We start from the raw sequence: 15,939 nt of genomic DNA, 5'->3' as shown, positions 1-15,939 counted from the left end.
TTTATTATTGACCAGTTAGCTCCTTCCTATATCAATTCTATAATTTTAAGCATTAGTTTTTAAAAGACCTATATTTTCTTTCATGCCTTTTCCCCCTACCTCCCCAGGAGATGGCCTTGTCTGAGAGAAAGCAGTGACTTTATAGTAAGAAAGCCTCTTTAAACTCTTACTCTCACTTCCTTAAGCAAAACACATACCTAATTTTTCTTTGCATAAAATAAGGTTTATATTATCTCCCCTAGAAGATTGAGGATTAAGTGGGTTGATGATTATATATACTAAATTGTAAAGTGTGAAATAAATGCTATGTTAATGTTGTTATTAACCCATTCCTCACTGTTAACTCATTTATTCCATGTTCCCTCAATGTGTGTATACATTGTATATATACATATATGTGTATGTATATAAGTGTTCTTTATCTTTTTTCACTTATGAGATACTCTTTGCAGTCTTTTTCACAGTTAAGTTTTACATTTCAAAGATTTTACTTTCATTCATTTCATGACCTATTTTTTTTTATTCATGTCACATATTTTATTCTTTTTTTCCCTGTCTCTGGTAGTTTGGTATCCAGCAGCCTCTCCAAATATGCTTAGTATGGGGAGGGAAGTGGGAGGGGGTTCAGGACAGGGGGACACATGTACACCCATGGCTGATTCATGTCAATATATGGCAGAAACCACCACAGTGTTGTAAGTAATTAGTCTCCAATTAAAATAAATTAATTAATAATAAAAAGAATTAGTAATCTTGTTAATCTGTACCGCTATGTACTTCTCTACCCCATATTGTTTGTAAGTAAATCTTAGGTATCATTATTTCATCTATAATATTTGAGAGTGTAGCTCTAAAAGATAAGGACTCTACAAAGAAATATAATCAACATATCTTTATGATACCTAAAAAAACTGGTCATTATCCCTTAATATCAAATATCCAGTTTTCAAAGTTCTAATTATCTCATGAATGTCATATTTTTCAATAATTTGTTTGAATAATTTATAAACAATATTCACACTTTACAGGTTCTTTCAGTTCAGCATTGTTATATCTTTTAATTTGAGTCTAAAGATTCTCTCCAAGTTGGGGATAAATGTATACATATAGCTAATTCACTTTGTTGTACAACAGAAACTAACATAACATTGTAAAGCAATTATGTACAATTAGAAAAACACCACTACAAAAAAATAAAACAAAGATTCTCTCTCCAAAAAAAAAAATATGGTTAGTACATACTACAACACTAACACCCTGTTATACCTGCTAACTTGTTTTTTTTTTCCCTTTGATTTTACAACTCCCACTAAGATGACTAAAAGAAGAATCTCATTAGAGTCTAAAATGACACTTACCCCTATGATATAAGCATTTGGTAAGATTTTGATGAATTACATTCTTCAGACATTAATAGATACACTTAATGTCTTTAAACTTTTGCACTTTTCATTCTTGTGGCAAATGGGTAATGTATATGATCGTTCTGCTTCTCTGTACTTCAACCATTTTAGTGGGAATACATGATTTTCCCCCAAAGCTTTGAGACTAATTGGAAAAACTGACTAAGACCCTTAAAGAGGCCTTTACTTAAGTTCTCCACTTGTGAGCATCTCCTTCTTGTTCCTCTGTCTGTGGAAACACATACATTACTGTTGTTAAGCACAATAGTTTATTTTTTTAGGATAGTTTGGACTGACAAATAATTATCTTTTTAGGGGAATGTTTTTCTCTACAATATGACTTTTTTCTCTACAACATATTGATATGTTTTACATTAACTCTACAATTAAAGGTTTGTTTCTGTTTCTGCATGTGAAAATGGTACATAAAAACCAAACACGAACTCAGTTATTATCATTTCTTACTAACATTGTAATAAAAATTCTAGCTTTTAAGAGTAACATTTGTAATATTTCAAAAGTACAATACCTTTAACATTTCTCATAATTTGAAATGAATTACAAATTTTGATGGAAGTAAGAAACTTATTTTAAATATAATTTCATTTAAATTTACTATCTTGATTATGAAATTTGTTTCCTGTTTTCTACATGCTGTTATGAGTCATTATTAAAAGCTGTAGCTTTTAAATAAGACTTCTTAAACTAACTAGTCCAGAAGTTTCTCAGTTAGGTCTTTTCTTAGATTCTTTTTTTAAAAATTACCATTTTAAAGTATTTGTGATTTTACTTGAAAGGCACTTTTACTTTCTGTTTCCACCTTAATATTTAATGTTGTAGATACAGCAACACAGGAAAGAAATAGATTGTTAATAAAGAAAGCTATTTCCATAATTCTGCTTTTTCCCAGCTCATATTTTATCACTGTTTTTATAGTTATTAATAATAAATAACTCATCTTTGTATCTTTTGTGTATGCGTGCTAAGTCAAATCAGTTGTATATGGACTGCAGCCTGTCAGGCTCCTCTGTCCATGGGATTCTCCAGGCAAGAATGCTGTAGTGGGTTGCCTTGCCCTCTTTCAGGGGATCTTCCTGACACAGGGATCGAACCTGCATCTCTTAAATGTCTAACCTGCATTGGCAGGAGGATTCTTTGCCTCTAGATCTTTTGTATCATCTTTATATATCCTCAACACTTAATGTGAATTTACATTTAATCCTTACAACATTTAAGGAAAGCAAAACAGATGCTAGTATTTATAGGAAAGTGTGTGTGTTAGTTGCTCAGTCATGACTGATTCTTTGCGACACCATGGACTGTAGCTCCCCAGGCTCCTCTGTCCATAGAAACAGAAGAAGTTCAAATAAGTTAAATGACTGCTTAAGGTAAGGTAAGTAATAATTGCTGTTGGAGCAAGAGTATTCTGAGCAATCATCTTGCTAGTAGTTACATTCTAAATAAGATACACTGGTACATGTAGATTAATTTATTTCATGAAATAAAATAAATTTAAATGTATACTTTTAAAATTTCATCTTCTAAGTCTTTAATTACTCAATTATCTTTTTATGATCTAGTGTCTACTGTGGATTATGAAGACTATCAGAGTGTAACTCGTTTTCTAGACCTTATACCTCAGGATACTCTGGCAGTAGCATCCTTTCGCTCCAAAGCATACACACGAGCTGTAATGCACTTCGAATCATTTATTACAGAAAAGAAGCAAAACATTCAAGAGCATCTTGGATTTTTACAGGTTTGAAATTAATATAGTGAATTTAATAATGATGTTTAATATTGCCAGTCTTCTGTGTTTAGATTGTTCATTTTATTGGTTTAAATGATAATGCTATGATTGTGTATGGAAGAAAAGAAAGTAAGGACCAGTGGGACTAATACAGTGAATTAAATAAGAGGTCAAGATTGGTGGGCTTCTTTTCAGGTCGAAAAGCAGAATGCTGTGAGAGAACTGGAAAATAAGTAGCTTGTAGTCTTTTGGTGACAGTCTCCTGTCTTTGTTTGCCTCCTTGTCTAGCATTAGTCTCTCTTAATTGTTAAAGACATTCTTTTATAAGGGCATTCAACTCCCATGTCTTTCTCCCTCTGTATTGTATTCACTTCATAAGACTCCAGTCCTGAATAAACTCACCCATGTGTTTTCCAGTTGTTTGCATGTAAGCAGCTGAACATCACTGGAGAAAAATCACACTGTGGATATTTAACTGGTTTTCCTTCACACTCATAATCTCAAACTTCAGCAGAACTCTTTAGCACTGCCTTCAGTCTATGTTTCTCCAATTAAGACTACTTTCCCTCTCTTCATGATGACTATTTCTTAGCTTCTCTTCATGTCTCTTCTCACCTCACTTATTCTCAGTTGGTGACCTTGCTTTATTGTTCATTAGGAAAATAGAAGCCAAATCTACCAAATCTGAAAATTCATTGGATTCTGCACCATATTCTTTTTCTTCTCTATTCTGTTCCTAAGGAAGAATCCCTTCCTGCCAAAATTCAGTTCTTCTACTTTTGTTCTTGATTTCAAGGATTTCACTCCTTCAGATATTCCTTCTTTCTCCAGTATGATTAACTTTTCTTTCTCAACTAGAGTAATAAAGTATATAGACATGTTCTGGTATAACCCATTTTAATTTTTTTCTAATTCCCTTGAAAAAAATCTTACAGTTTCTTTTTTCAGATACTTCCCAACTTTCTGTTTCCCTCCATAGCCAGTTTTTAAAAGAATTGCCCATCTTCTTTATAGACCTTTATTTCTTATTTACTCTTTGCCCATTCCAATAAGAGTTCTTTCTCCATTCAACTGACTCTATTCTTGCTAAGAAAATCACTGACATATATATATATGTATATATATATATATATATATACACATACACTATTATGTATAAAATAGATAAGTAGTGAGAACTTTTGCATACTGTTCATGGGATGAAACACAAGCTGGAATCAAGATTGCCCAGAGAAATATCAATAACCTAAGATACACAGATGACACCACCCTTATGACAGAAAGCAAAGAAGGACTAAAGAGCCTCTTGATGAAAGTGAAAGAGGAGAGGGGAAAAAGTTGGCTTAAAACTCAACATTCAGAAAACTAAGATCATGGCATCCAGCCCCATCACTTCATGGCAAATAGATGGGGAAACAATGGAAACAGTGAGAGGCTTTATTTTCTTGGGCTCCAAAATCACTGCAGATGGTGACTGCAGCCATGAAATTAAAAGACACTTGCCAAGGTTTCTTGGTTAGGGAGGCTTGTGTTGGAGTTCTGGTGGGTGGAGCTGGATTTCTTCTCTCTGGAGTGCAATGGAGTGACCAGTAATGGGTTATGAGACGTCAATGGTTTTGGAGTAACTTTGAGCTGCCTGTATATTGAAGGTCAGGGGTGTGTTCCTATGTTGCTGGAGAATTTGCGTGGTATGTCTTGCTCTGGAACTTGTTGGCCCTTGGGTAGTGCTTGGTTTCAGTGTATGTATGGAGGCGTTTGATGAGCTTCTATTGATTAATGTTCCCTGGATTCAGGAGTTCTCTGATGTTCTCAGGATTTGTACTTAAGCCTCCTGCTTCTGGTTTTCAGTTTTATTTTTACAGTAGCCTCAAGACTTCTCCATCTATACAGCACCAATGATAAAACATCTAGGTTAAAGATAAAACTCCTAGAGGAGAACATAGGCAAAACACTCTCTGACATAAATCACAGCAAGATCCTCTATGATCCACCTCCCAGAATTCTGGAAATAAAAGCAAAAATAAACAAATGGGATCTAAATAAAATTAAAAGCTTCTGCACAACAAAGGAAAATATAAGCAAGGTGAAAAGACAGCCTTCTGAATGGGAGAAAATAATAGCAAATGAAGCAACTGACAAACAACTAATCTCAAAAATATACAAGCAACTTATGCAGCTCAATTCCAGAAAAATAAACGACCCAATCAAAAAATGGGCCAAAGAACTAAATAGACATTTCTCCAAAGAAGACATATGGATGGCTAAAAAACGCATGAAAAGATGCTCAACGTCACTCATTATTAGAGAAATGCAAATCAAGACCACAGTGAGGTACCACTGCACACTAGTCAGAATGGCTGCGATCCAAAAGTCTGCAAGCAATAAATGCTGGAGAGGGTGTGGAGAAAAGGGAACCCTCTTACACTGTTGGTGGGAATGCAAACTAGTACAGCCACTATGGAAAACAGTGTGGAGATTCCTTAAAAAATTGCAAATAGAACTTCCTTATGACCCAGCAAGCCCACTGCTGGGCATACACACTGAGGAAACCAGAATTGAAAGAGACACATGTACCCCAATGTTCATCACAGCACTTTTTATAAAAGCCAGGACATGGAAACAACCTAGATGTCCATCAGCAGATGAATGGATAAGAAAGCTGTGGTACATATACACAATGGAGTATTACTCAGCCATTAAAAAGAATACATTTGAATCAGTTCTAATGAGATGGATGAAACTGGAGCCGATTATACAGAGTGAAGTAAGCCAGAAAGAAAAACACCAATACAGTATACTAACACATATGTATGGAATTTAGAAAGATGGTAATGATGACCCTGTATGCAAGACAGCAAAAGAGACACAGATGTGTAGAGCGGACTTTTGGACTCTGAGGGAGAGGGAGAGGGTGGGATGATTTGGAATAATGGCATTGAAACATGTATACTATCATGTAAGAAACGAATTGCCAGTCTATGTTCGATGCAGGAGGCAGGATGCTTGAGGCAGGTGCACGGAGATGATCTGGAGGGATGATGTGGGGTGGGAGGTGGGAGGGGGGTTCATGTTTGGGAGCTCATGTACACTCGTGGTGGATTCATGTCAATGTATGCCAAAACCAATACAATATTGTAAAGTAAAATAAAGTAAAAATAAAAATTAAAAAATAAATAAATAAATAAAAGACACTTGCTCCTTGGAAGAAAAGCTACGACCAACCTAGACAGCATATTAGAAAGCAGAGACATTCCTTTGAGAATGTCTTGTTGTCCAGAGATGGCCAACAAAGGTCCATCTGATCAAAGCTATGGTTTTTCCAGTAGTCGTGTATAGATATGAGAGTTGGGCTTAAAGAAAGCTGAGCGCCGAAGAACTGTGGTTTGAACTGTGGTGCTGGCCTTGTACTGCAAAGAGATCCAACCAATCAATCTGAAAGAAATCAGTCCTGAATATTCATCAGAAGGACTGATGCTGAAGCTGAAACTCCAGTACTTTGGCCACCTGATGCAAAGAACTGACTCATTTGAAAAGACCCTTATGCTGGGAAAGATTGAAAGTGGGAGGAGAAGGGGACGACAGAGGCTGAGATGGTTGGATGGCATCACCAACACGATGGACATGAGTTTGAGTAGGCTCTGGGAGTTGGTGATGGACAGGGAATCCTGGTGTGCTGCAGTCATGGCGTGCACAAAGAGTCGGACATAACTGAGTGATTCAACTGAACAGAATGAGAGCCTACTGTATAGCACAGGAAACTCTACTCAATACTCTGCTCTGTGGTGACCTAAATGGGAGAGAATTCTTCAAAAGAGGGGATATGTGTATATGGTTAGCTGATTCATTACTCTGCCAACAAAGGTCTCTATAGTCAAGGTTATGGTCTTCCCCATGGTCACATACTGTTGTGAGAGCTGGACTATAAAAAAGCCAGAGAGCCAAAGAATTGATGCCTTCAAACTGTGGTGTTGGAGAAGGTTCCTATGGGTCCCTTGGACAGCAAGGAGATCAAACCAGTCAATATTAAAGGAAATCAACCCTAAATACTCATTGAAAGGACTGATGCTAAAGCTGAAATGCCAATACTTTGGCCACCTGATGTGAAGAACTGACTTAATGGAAAAGACTCTGATGCTGGGAAAGATTGAAGGCAGAAGGAGAAGAGAGCTTCAGAGGATGAGATGGAGGGATGCCATCACCAATGCAATAGACACGAATTTAGGCAAACTCCAGGAGATGGTGAGGGACAGGGAGGCCTGGTGTGCTGCAGTCCCTGGGTTTGCAAAGAGTTGTACCTGGCTAGGTGACTGAACAACATTGACATTGCTGATTCACTTTGTTGCACAATAGAAACTAACACAACATTGTAAAGCAACTATTCACCAATAAAAGTTTAAAAAGAAAGAAAATTGGGGGCCTCCATGTTGCCAAATCCAATAAATACCTCCCAGTCCTCATTTTCTTAACCTCATGGCATCATTTGACCACTCCTTTATTAAGATATTTTCTTTTCTCTCACAACTTCTGGGATACCACATATTCTAGGTTTCTTCAAGCTAGTCTCTCCTCTCAGTTTCATTTGCTAATTCTTCCTCATCTATAAATATAGAAGTACTCTAGTGTCCTCTTTTGTTCACTGCCTCTGTTCATTTCATAAATCATTTCATCCTTTCCCCTGCCATCTTTGTGCTAATTGGTCCCAAATTTTTATCTTCAGCCTGAATATCTCCTTTGAACCCAGATTTAGTGTCTTGTGTTTCTTATTGTTCAGTCTCTAAGTTGTGTCCAGCTCTTTGCGACCCCCATGGACTGCAGCACAACAGGCTCACTTGTCCTTCACTGTATCTCAGAATTGGCTCAAATTCATGTCCATTGAGTCGGTGATGCTGTCTAACCATCTCATCTACTGTTGCCCCCTTCTCTTTTTGCCTTCAGTCTTTCCAAGCATCAGTGTGTTTCTTACTCAACAGAATTTATTATATATCGGATTTTTACAAGAGTTCAAGACCTTGAGAGTCTTTACAGTTCTCATTGTCACTAGCAGTTACTAGTGGAGATTTGTATTTAAGTGGAATATGGGTATAGACTTCCCTGGTGGCTCAGACGGTAGTGTCTGTCTACAATGCGGGAGACCTGGGTTCGAGCCCTGGGTTGGGAAGATCCCCTGGAGAAGGAAGTGGCAATCCACTCCAGGACTATTGCCTGGAAAATCCCATGGACAGAGGAGCCTGGTAGGCTACAGTCTATGGGTCGCAAAGAGTCGGACACAACTGAGCGACTTGACTTCACTTGTAAGTGGGACAGAATGCCTGGAAGTAAGTTTGCAGTTTTACTGTAAATCTACCCTGAAACAAATACTTATTGTTGCTTTGAAGAAAAAAAATGCTTATATGCTTTTTTACATGAATGGGTGGTTTTATTTCTAGTTGTGTCTTTTTTCTTATTTCACTGTTTCTTTAATGATTGAACAAAGAAATTATATGCTGCTATGCATGAACCAGATGGAGTGGCTGGAGTGAGCGCAATTCGAAAGGCGGAACCATCTCTGAAAGAACAAATCCTTGAACATGAAAGCATCGGCTTACTGAGGGATGCCACTGCTTGCTATGACAGGGCTATTCAGTTAGAACCAGACCAGGTAAGAAAAGAAATGAAAGGCAACACAATAAAAAGAACTATGAACTAGAATCTCTGGAAACCTTAATTTCAATACTGTCTCTACTAGCGTCACTCTGTGTCTGGAAAATATTTAACCATCTGTGAATTTGAGTTTCCTGATTGATTAAAATTAGAGATATGCTAGATGATCTCAAAGATCCTTTCCAGTACCAAATTTCTATGACCTTACAAATCCCCCAAATGAATGAGATTTATTGTGGAATATGGCACCCCACTCCAGTACTCTTGCCTGGAAAATCCCATTGACGGAGGAGCCTAGTAGGCTGCAGTTCATGAGGTTGCGAAGAGTCAGACACGACTGAGCGACTTCACTTTCACTTTTTAGTTTCATGCATTAGAGAAGGAAATGGCAACCCACTCCAGTGTTCTTGCCTGGAGAATCCCAGGGACGGGGGAGCCTGGTGGGCTGCCGTCTATGGGGTCGCACAGAATTGGACATGACTGAAACGACTTAGCAGCAGCAGCATACTTAGTTTTAAGCTGTATGTTCTGTTACTCTGAAATGAAGGTAATTTTGCTTTACTATTAAAAGTGTAAGACTTGCATCAATTTTTAATAATAATAGTGATTCTGTAGCCTAAGAAAGTTTTTCAGATTATACATGCCCCATCACCATCTGGGAATCTCTGAAATGGTCCCTTAGTATCACTGAGCTACAGTTGCTAATGGGGGCATGTCATGTATCTCATGTATATTAGAACAGGAAAGAGGTTTAGAATCATTGGTTTATAGTCTTGGCTTAGAATCTCTCTAATCTTAGGTATCCCTTTTTTGTCATAATTGGCCTGTTCATTTTCTCAGAAGTTCAGTGTATAGGGCCTTTATTTTTCACAATCTTGTTCTCAATTTTAAAGAATACTTCATAATCCTATTTAACTTTTCAGTTTCTATAGCCTAAAATCTATATTAATAATATTGTGACCTTTGAGTTTAATTTTTACATAAGAAATAATGACAGTCTTTAAATGAAGTATTAAGAAATACTGTTACTTTTATATTTGATCTGAACAAAAAATTGGACCTTATCTGGGAAAAATAATAAAATCAATCTGAGATACTTTTTAGGTTGTCTGAATTAAAAAAAAAAAAAAAACAATTCAGATGTGTATAGAACATTGGCAGAGGACTCTGCCATATAGCCAAGCAAGTCACTTGTTAAACTAAGAAATGTAGGCTCAGTGAAGAAGATGGCATTTTTTAAGGACAAGGAGTTAAACACTTTTTGGTTCCTAAGATGTATTTGAAGTAACAATTGCTATTTTAAATACTTTAAAATTTCCAGATCATTCACTATCATGGTGTTGTGAAGTCCATGTTAGGTCTTGGTCAACTGTCTACTGTAATCACTCAGGTGAACGGAGTACATGCTAACAGGTAATGCTTTTTAAAAGAATTTTTGTTTTGTTTTGCTTTGAAACGGGAAATTTTAAACTGACTGATTGGTTTGAAGTAATGTTTACTAAAGTAATGAAATTCTTTTGTTTTCGTGGTGTTGGAGATAAGTCTAGCACTTAACAGCTTATCTTTTGTGCAGAGAATCATCTTTGAAGTAAATTTGCGTTATGATAGGAACCTGCCTGACTTTACCTACTATGGGTGAAGTTAATATTCATACTTCTGAAGGGTACAAGCTCTGCCTACATAATCAGCACCAGTTATTTTATGTGTTGGAGAGAGAGAAATTTTGTGACTCAGTTAAAGAATACCACTCTAAAATCTAGGGATTGTTTTCCCCTAAAAGACTAATAAAAATGAAAACAACCTTCCTTTCCTAAAGAAAATAGATTTCTTATAGCAAACCAAATGATACCCCCCAAAAAGTGCTTATATGTGGCAAAGATTAAAGCATCCATGTTTCTTTTAATATAAAAAAATAAGGTTGGTTTTGCTCTTGAAACTGCCTTGCTCTGCCAGCTGAAAGCCTGTTTCCTTAATATATTTGCCAGACCCCAAATGACTTTTCCAGACAGTGTTCAGTTCAGTTCAGTTCAGTCGCTCAGTCATGGCTGACTCTTTGCAGCCCCATGAACCACAGCACTCCAGGCCTCCCTGTCCATCACCAACTCCTGCAGTTTACCCACACTCATATCCATTGAGTCGGTGTTGCCATCCAGCCATCTCATCCTCTGTTGTCCCCTTCTTCTCCTGCCCTCAATCTTTCCCAGCATCAGGGTCATTTCAGATGAGTCAGCTCTTTGCAACAGGTGACCAAAGTATTGGAGTTTCAGCTTTAAAATCACTCCTTCCAATGAACACCCAGGACTGATCCCGTTTAGGATGGACTGGTTGGATCTCCTTGCAGTCCAAGGGACTCTCAAGAGTCTTCTCCAACACCACAGTTCAAAAGCATCAGTTCTTTGGCACTCAGCCTTCTTTATAGTCCAACTCTCACATCCATACATGACCACTGGAAAAACCATAGCCTTGACTACATGGACATTTCTTGACAAAGTAATGTCTCTGCTTTTTAATATGCTGCCTAGGTTGGTCATAACTTTCTTTCCAAGGAGTAAGCATCTTTTAATTTCATGGCTGCAGTCACCATCTGCAGTGATTTTGGAGCCCCCCAAAATAAAGTCAACCACTGTTTCCATTGTTTCCCCATCTATTTCCCATGAAGTGACGGGACTGGTTGCCATGATCTTCGTTTTCTGAATGTTGAGCTTTAAGCCAACTTTTTCACTCTCCTCCTTCACCTTCATCAAGAGGCTCTTTAGTTCTTCACTTTCTGCCATAAGGGTGGTGTCATCTGCATATCTGAGGTTATTGATATTTCTCCTAGCAATCTTGATTCCAGCTTGTGCTTCATCCAACCCAGCATTTCTTATGATGTACTCTGCATATAAGTCAAATAAGCAGGGTGACAATATACAGTGTTGACGTACTCCATTTCCTATTTGGAACCAGTCTTTTGTTCCATGTCTGGTTCTAACTGTTGCTTCCTGGCCTACATACAGGTTTCTCAAGAGGCAGGTCAGGTGGTCTGGTATTCCCATCTCTTTCAGAATTTTCCACAGTTTATTGTGATCCACACAGTCAAAGGCTTTGGCATAGTCAATAAAGCAGAAGTAGATATTTTTCTGGAGCTCTCTTGCTTTTTTGATGATCCAGCGGATGTTGGCAATTTGATCTCTGGTTCCTCTGCCTTTTCTAAAACCAGCTTGAACATCTGGAAGTTCATAGTTCACGTATTGCTGAAGCCTGGCTTGGAGAATTTGGAGCATTACTTTACTAGTGTGCGAGATGAGTGCAACTGTGCAGCAGTTTGAGCATTCTTTGGCATTGCCTTTCTTTGGGATTGGAATGAAAAGTGACCTTTTCCAGTCCTGTGGCCACTACTGAGTTTTCCAAATTTGCTGACATTGAGTGCAGCACTTTCACAGCATCATCTTTTAGGTTTTGAAATAGCTCAACTGGAATTCCATCACCTCCACTAGCTTTGTTTGTAGTGATGCTTTCTAAGGCCCACTTGACTTCACATTCCAGGATGTCTGGCTCTAGGTGAGTGTCCAGACAGTGAGATCTGGTCAAAAGGGATGGGATCATCTTACTTTACCAAAGAGCACAAGCCACTCTCTTTAGTTAGTTCATGCAGTACTTCTGAATACAGGTTCTATATATTCAAAACTATGATTTTAAAGACCACTGTTCTACAGTGTCTGAGATTAGAGAAACTCAATCTTAGTTGTATGGTTTCAAAATAGTGGAATTTATAAAATGATGGGAAAAAAAAAAAGCTTTACAGAAGCAGGGAAAGATTGGATATATGTTTTAGACTTGTTTCTCCAGATTATTTGAGAGACCTGATGAATAAAAGGGTTGCAAGAATTTGGGAAAGTTTGTCATGGCTCAAGCCAATGTGTCTTACTTCCTTATGATGCACACTGCATGTTCTTCTTTTTGGATCTGGGGTACATAGAGCCTCCTGATCATTGGACTGTAAAAAGGCAAGCTTCAGTATTCAGTGAAGGATACTATATCACTGGTGCAATTGGTCATTGAGGGGATGTGTTTTTCTTGGGGCAAATACTTGTGTTTAAATAAATATTTCTCCAAAATTATTGACTGTGCTTAAACTACACATTCTTTAATTTTTTTAAATTTTGTATTGGAGTTTAGCAGATTAACAATGTTATAGCAGATTAATTGTTAATCTGTTAATCAGTGAAACAATAGTTTCAGGTAGCCAGCACAGCCATGCTTATTATACTTGTATCCATTCTCCCCCAGACTCCCTTCCCATCCAGTCTTCCATATAACATTGAGCTGTGTTCCCTGTATTGTACAGTAAGTCCTTGGTTGGTTATCCATTTTAAATACAGCAGTACACAGTCATCTTTTTAATGCATTTATGGAAGTATCATCACAGCCTGATCCTCATGGTCATTTGGTACAATGCTTCTTGGTACAGTGCTTGGTGTGACCCTCTGGTTTAAGGTCATGGCATCTAGTTCCATCACTTCATGGCAGATAAAAGGGGAAAAAGTAGAAGCATTGACAGTTTTATTTTCCTGGGCTCCAGAATCACACAGATGGTGACTGCACCCATGGAAATAAAAGACACTTGCTTCTGGGAATTAAAGCTTTGACAAACCTAGACAGCATATTAAAAAGCAGAGACATCACTCTTGCTGACAAAGGTCCATATAGTCAAAGCTATTCCAGTAGTCATGTATGAATGTGAGAGTTGAACCATAAAGAAGACTTGAGTGCTGAAGAATTGATGCTTTCAGATTGTGGTGTTGGAGAAGACACTTGAAAGTCCCTTGCACTGCAAGGAGATCAAACCTGTCAATCCTAAAGGAAATCAGTCCTGAATATTCATTGGAAGGACTGATGCTGAAGCTGAAGCTGAATCTCCAGTACTTTTGGCCACCCAATGAGAGGAGCTGACTTACTGGAAAAGACCCTGATTCTGAGAAGGATTGAAGGCAGGAGGAGAAGGGGATGACAGAGGACGAGATAGTTGGATGGCATCACCAACTCAATGTACTTGAGTTTAAGCAAACTCTGGGAGATGATGAAGGACAGAGGAGCCTAGTGTGCTACAGTCCATGGGGTTGCAAAGAGTTGGACATGGCTTAGTGACTGAACAAAAGCAACAGTCCTCTCTGAGAGCAACTCTTGCTAATTCTACTCAGATTTAGATCCTAAAATTTTTGATACTTCAGCATGTTGTAATAAACTTGTGAAGTTATTCAAGTTTGGATTTTTGAAAGTTATATTTCTGTTGTATTTCTTTTAGCTTTGTTCTAAATCATTTTTGGTGGTATTCAGAAATTAGAAAATATTCAGTATTTATGCTGCTACTTTATTTTTTTAATAATTAATTGATTCATTTGTTACATTTTCTTTATGTATTTTTACTACAGAAAGAACAAAGAGGGCTTTTAAGGGCATTGATCCCAGCCTGTCTGATTCTGTTACCGTATTTATAATATGGGGATATGTGTACATTTTGGTATTATTAACTAATTAAATGGAAAAATGTACCTGGCCTAAAGTCTAACATATAGCAGGTATTCACATAATATGATTTAATAAAGAAGAAACATGGAGAAAGTGTAGCTTCTTCTATACAATCATGATCTAAATATCACATAAGTAGGATGCTTAAAAAAATTAGTAACCTATATCATACTGCTTTTACAAACCCCAATTTTAAAGTAACTGAAAATAATTTAAGAATAGATAAGTATTTGAGGTAGCTAATTTTGTATCTTTTTTTATACTGTTGATACATAGTTAGTAACTTGGTTATGCCCTTACTATTGAGTGTTCTGTGTTCCCTAATGCTCAATCCACACCACCAGTTTCTATGTTTTTGTCTTAAATTTAGTTCAAAATCCCAGGTTATTGGAATTACTTACTTGTGATACATATATGTTCAATTGGCTCTTTTTCCCCCTTTGTTAAAGTTAAACCTGCAGCTAATCTTACAACTGTTCTTTGTAATTATCCAGGCATTAATTCTGATTTAATATATGGCAAATTTGTCAAAAATGACATTTTTAAATGGCTCTATCAGAAGTAATTATTGAAAATAATTGAATTATTGAAATTGTAATTCAATTTTAATTGTAATTATTGAAAATTTCAATTGTAATTGCTGTAAAATACAATTTCAATTGTAATTATTGAAAAAGATATTTTGGGGGACTGGAAAGATTAAAATTGGGATTGTTGTGGATAGAAATTAATTATTTTGTACTTAAGTACAAAATACAGTAAATAGAGTATCTAAACCAATGAAAAGTCTGTAAATGCCACCTTAAATTTAAATAAATGTTTAATTGATATGGATTTCTTTTAATAGGTCTGAATGGACAGATGAACTAAACACATATAGGGTGGAAGCAGCTTGGAAATTGTCACAGTGGGATTTAGTAGAAAACTATTTGGCAGCAGGTACAATTACTTTTTTAAAAATAACCAGTTTTAATATGACATAAAGCTAAGGAACATTCATAATTAATTTGTCAACTTTTCTTATGATTGTCTTGTTTAGTTCAAAGTGGAATGAAAGCATCTGTTCCAGATTTCTGTTGACTGTTTTACCAAATGAAATAAAGCTTGTTCTGGTACCAGCTATCATGGCATTCCTTGACTATCTGTCAATTGTTTTTCAGATGGGAAATCTACAACATGGAGTGTCAGACTCGGACAGCTATTATTATCAGCTAAGAAAAGGGATACCACAGCTTTTTATGACACATTGAAACTAGTGAGAGCAGAGCAAATTGTGCCGCTTTCAGCTGCAAGCTTTGAAAGAGGCTCTTACCAACGTGGATATGAATATATTGTGAGGTATTTTGAGGTTTCCGTTTTTATATTCCTGGTTTGTGGGTGTCATATGACTAGTGATAGTATGTTTGGTGTCATGCATAGCTACACATAATGGCTCTTGCATATTTTTAACTTCACAATCACCCTTCATCAAATTATAGTTGTTTTTTCTTTAATGTATATCCTTTTAATTAGAAAGGCAATTATGAGACTGCTAAAAAATTGTAAAAATATCTTACATTTATCCTGATATAATGTCGTAGTTTCTTTTCTTTATACCTAAATAATTAGACACCTACCCTGCCTGGCACATTGGTGTCA

The 15,939-nt window shown here is 36.8% G+C and overlaps 1 protein-coding gene across 1 annotated transcript in view; it reads left to right on the top strand.

Moving 5' to 3' along the window:
- The window catches only part of ATR (ATR serine/threonine kinase), a 116,872-nt gene that overhangs the window by 69,342 nt on the left and 31,591 nt on the right, over positions 1 to 15,939 (top strand). Inside the window, exons 28-32 of the mRNA XM_040234094.1 lie at positions 2,984 to 3,162; positions 8,627 to 8,791; positions 10,115 to 10,206; positions 15,149 to 15,240; positions 15,462 to 15,639. Coding sequence (XP_040090028.1) covers positions 2,984 to 3,162; positions 8,627 to 8,791; positions 10,115 to 10,206; positions 15,149 to 15,240; positions 15,462 to 15,639 — 706 coding nt within the window. The remainder of the gene's footprint in view (positions 1 to 2,983; positions 3,163 to 8,626; positions 8,792 to 10,114; positions 10,207 to 15,148; positions 15,241 to 15,461; positions 15,640 to 15,939) is intronic.

This window comes from Oryx dammah, unplaced genomic scaffold, assembly GCF_014754425.2.
Source record: "Oryx dammah isolate SB20612 unplaced genomic scaffold, SCBI_Odam_1.1 HiC_scaffold_2, whole genome shotgun sequence".
Lineage (NCBI taxonomy): Eukaryota > Metazoa > Chordata > Mammalia > Artiodactyla > Bovidae > Oryx > Oryx dammah.
This window is presented reverse-complemented; position numbering and strand designations above follow the sequence as displayed.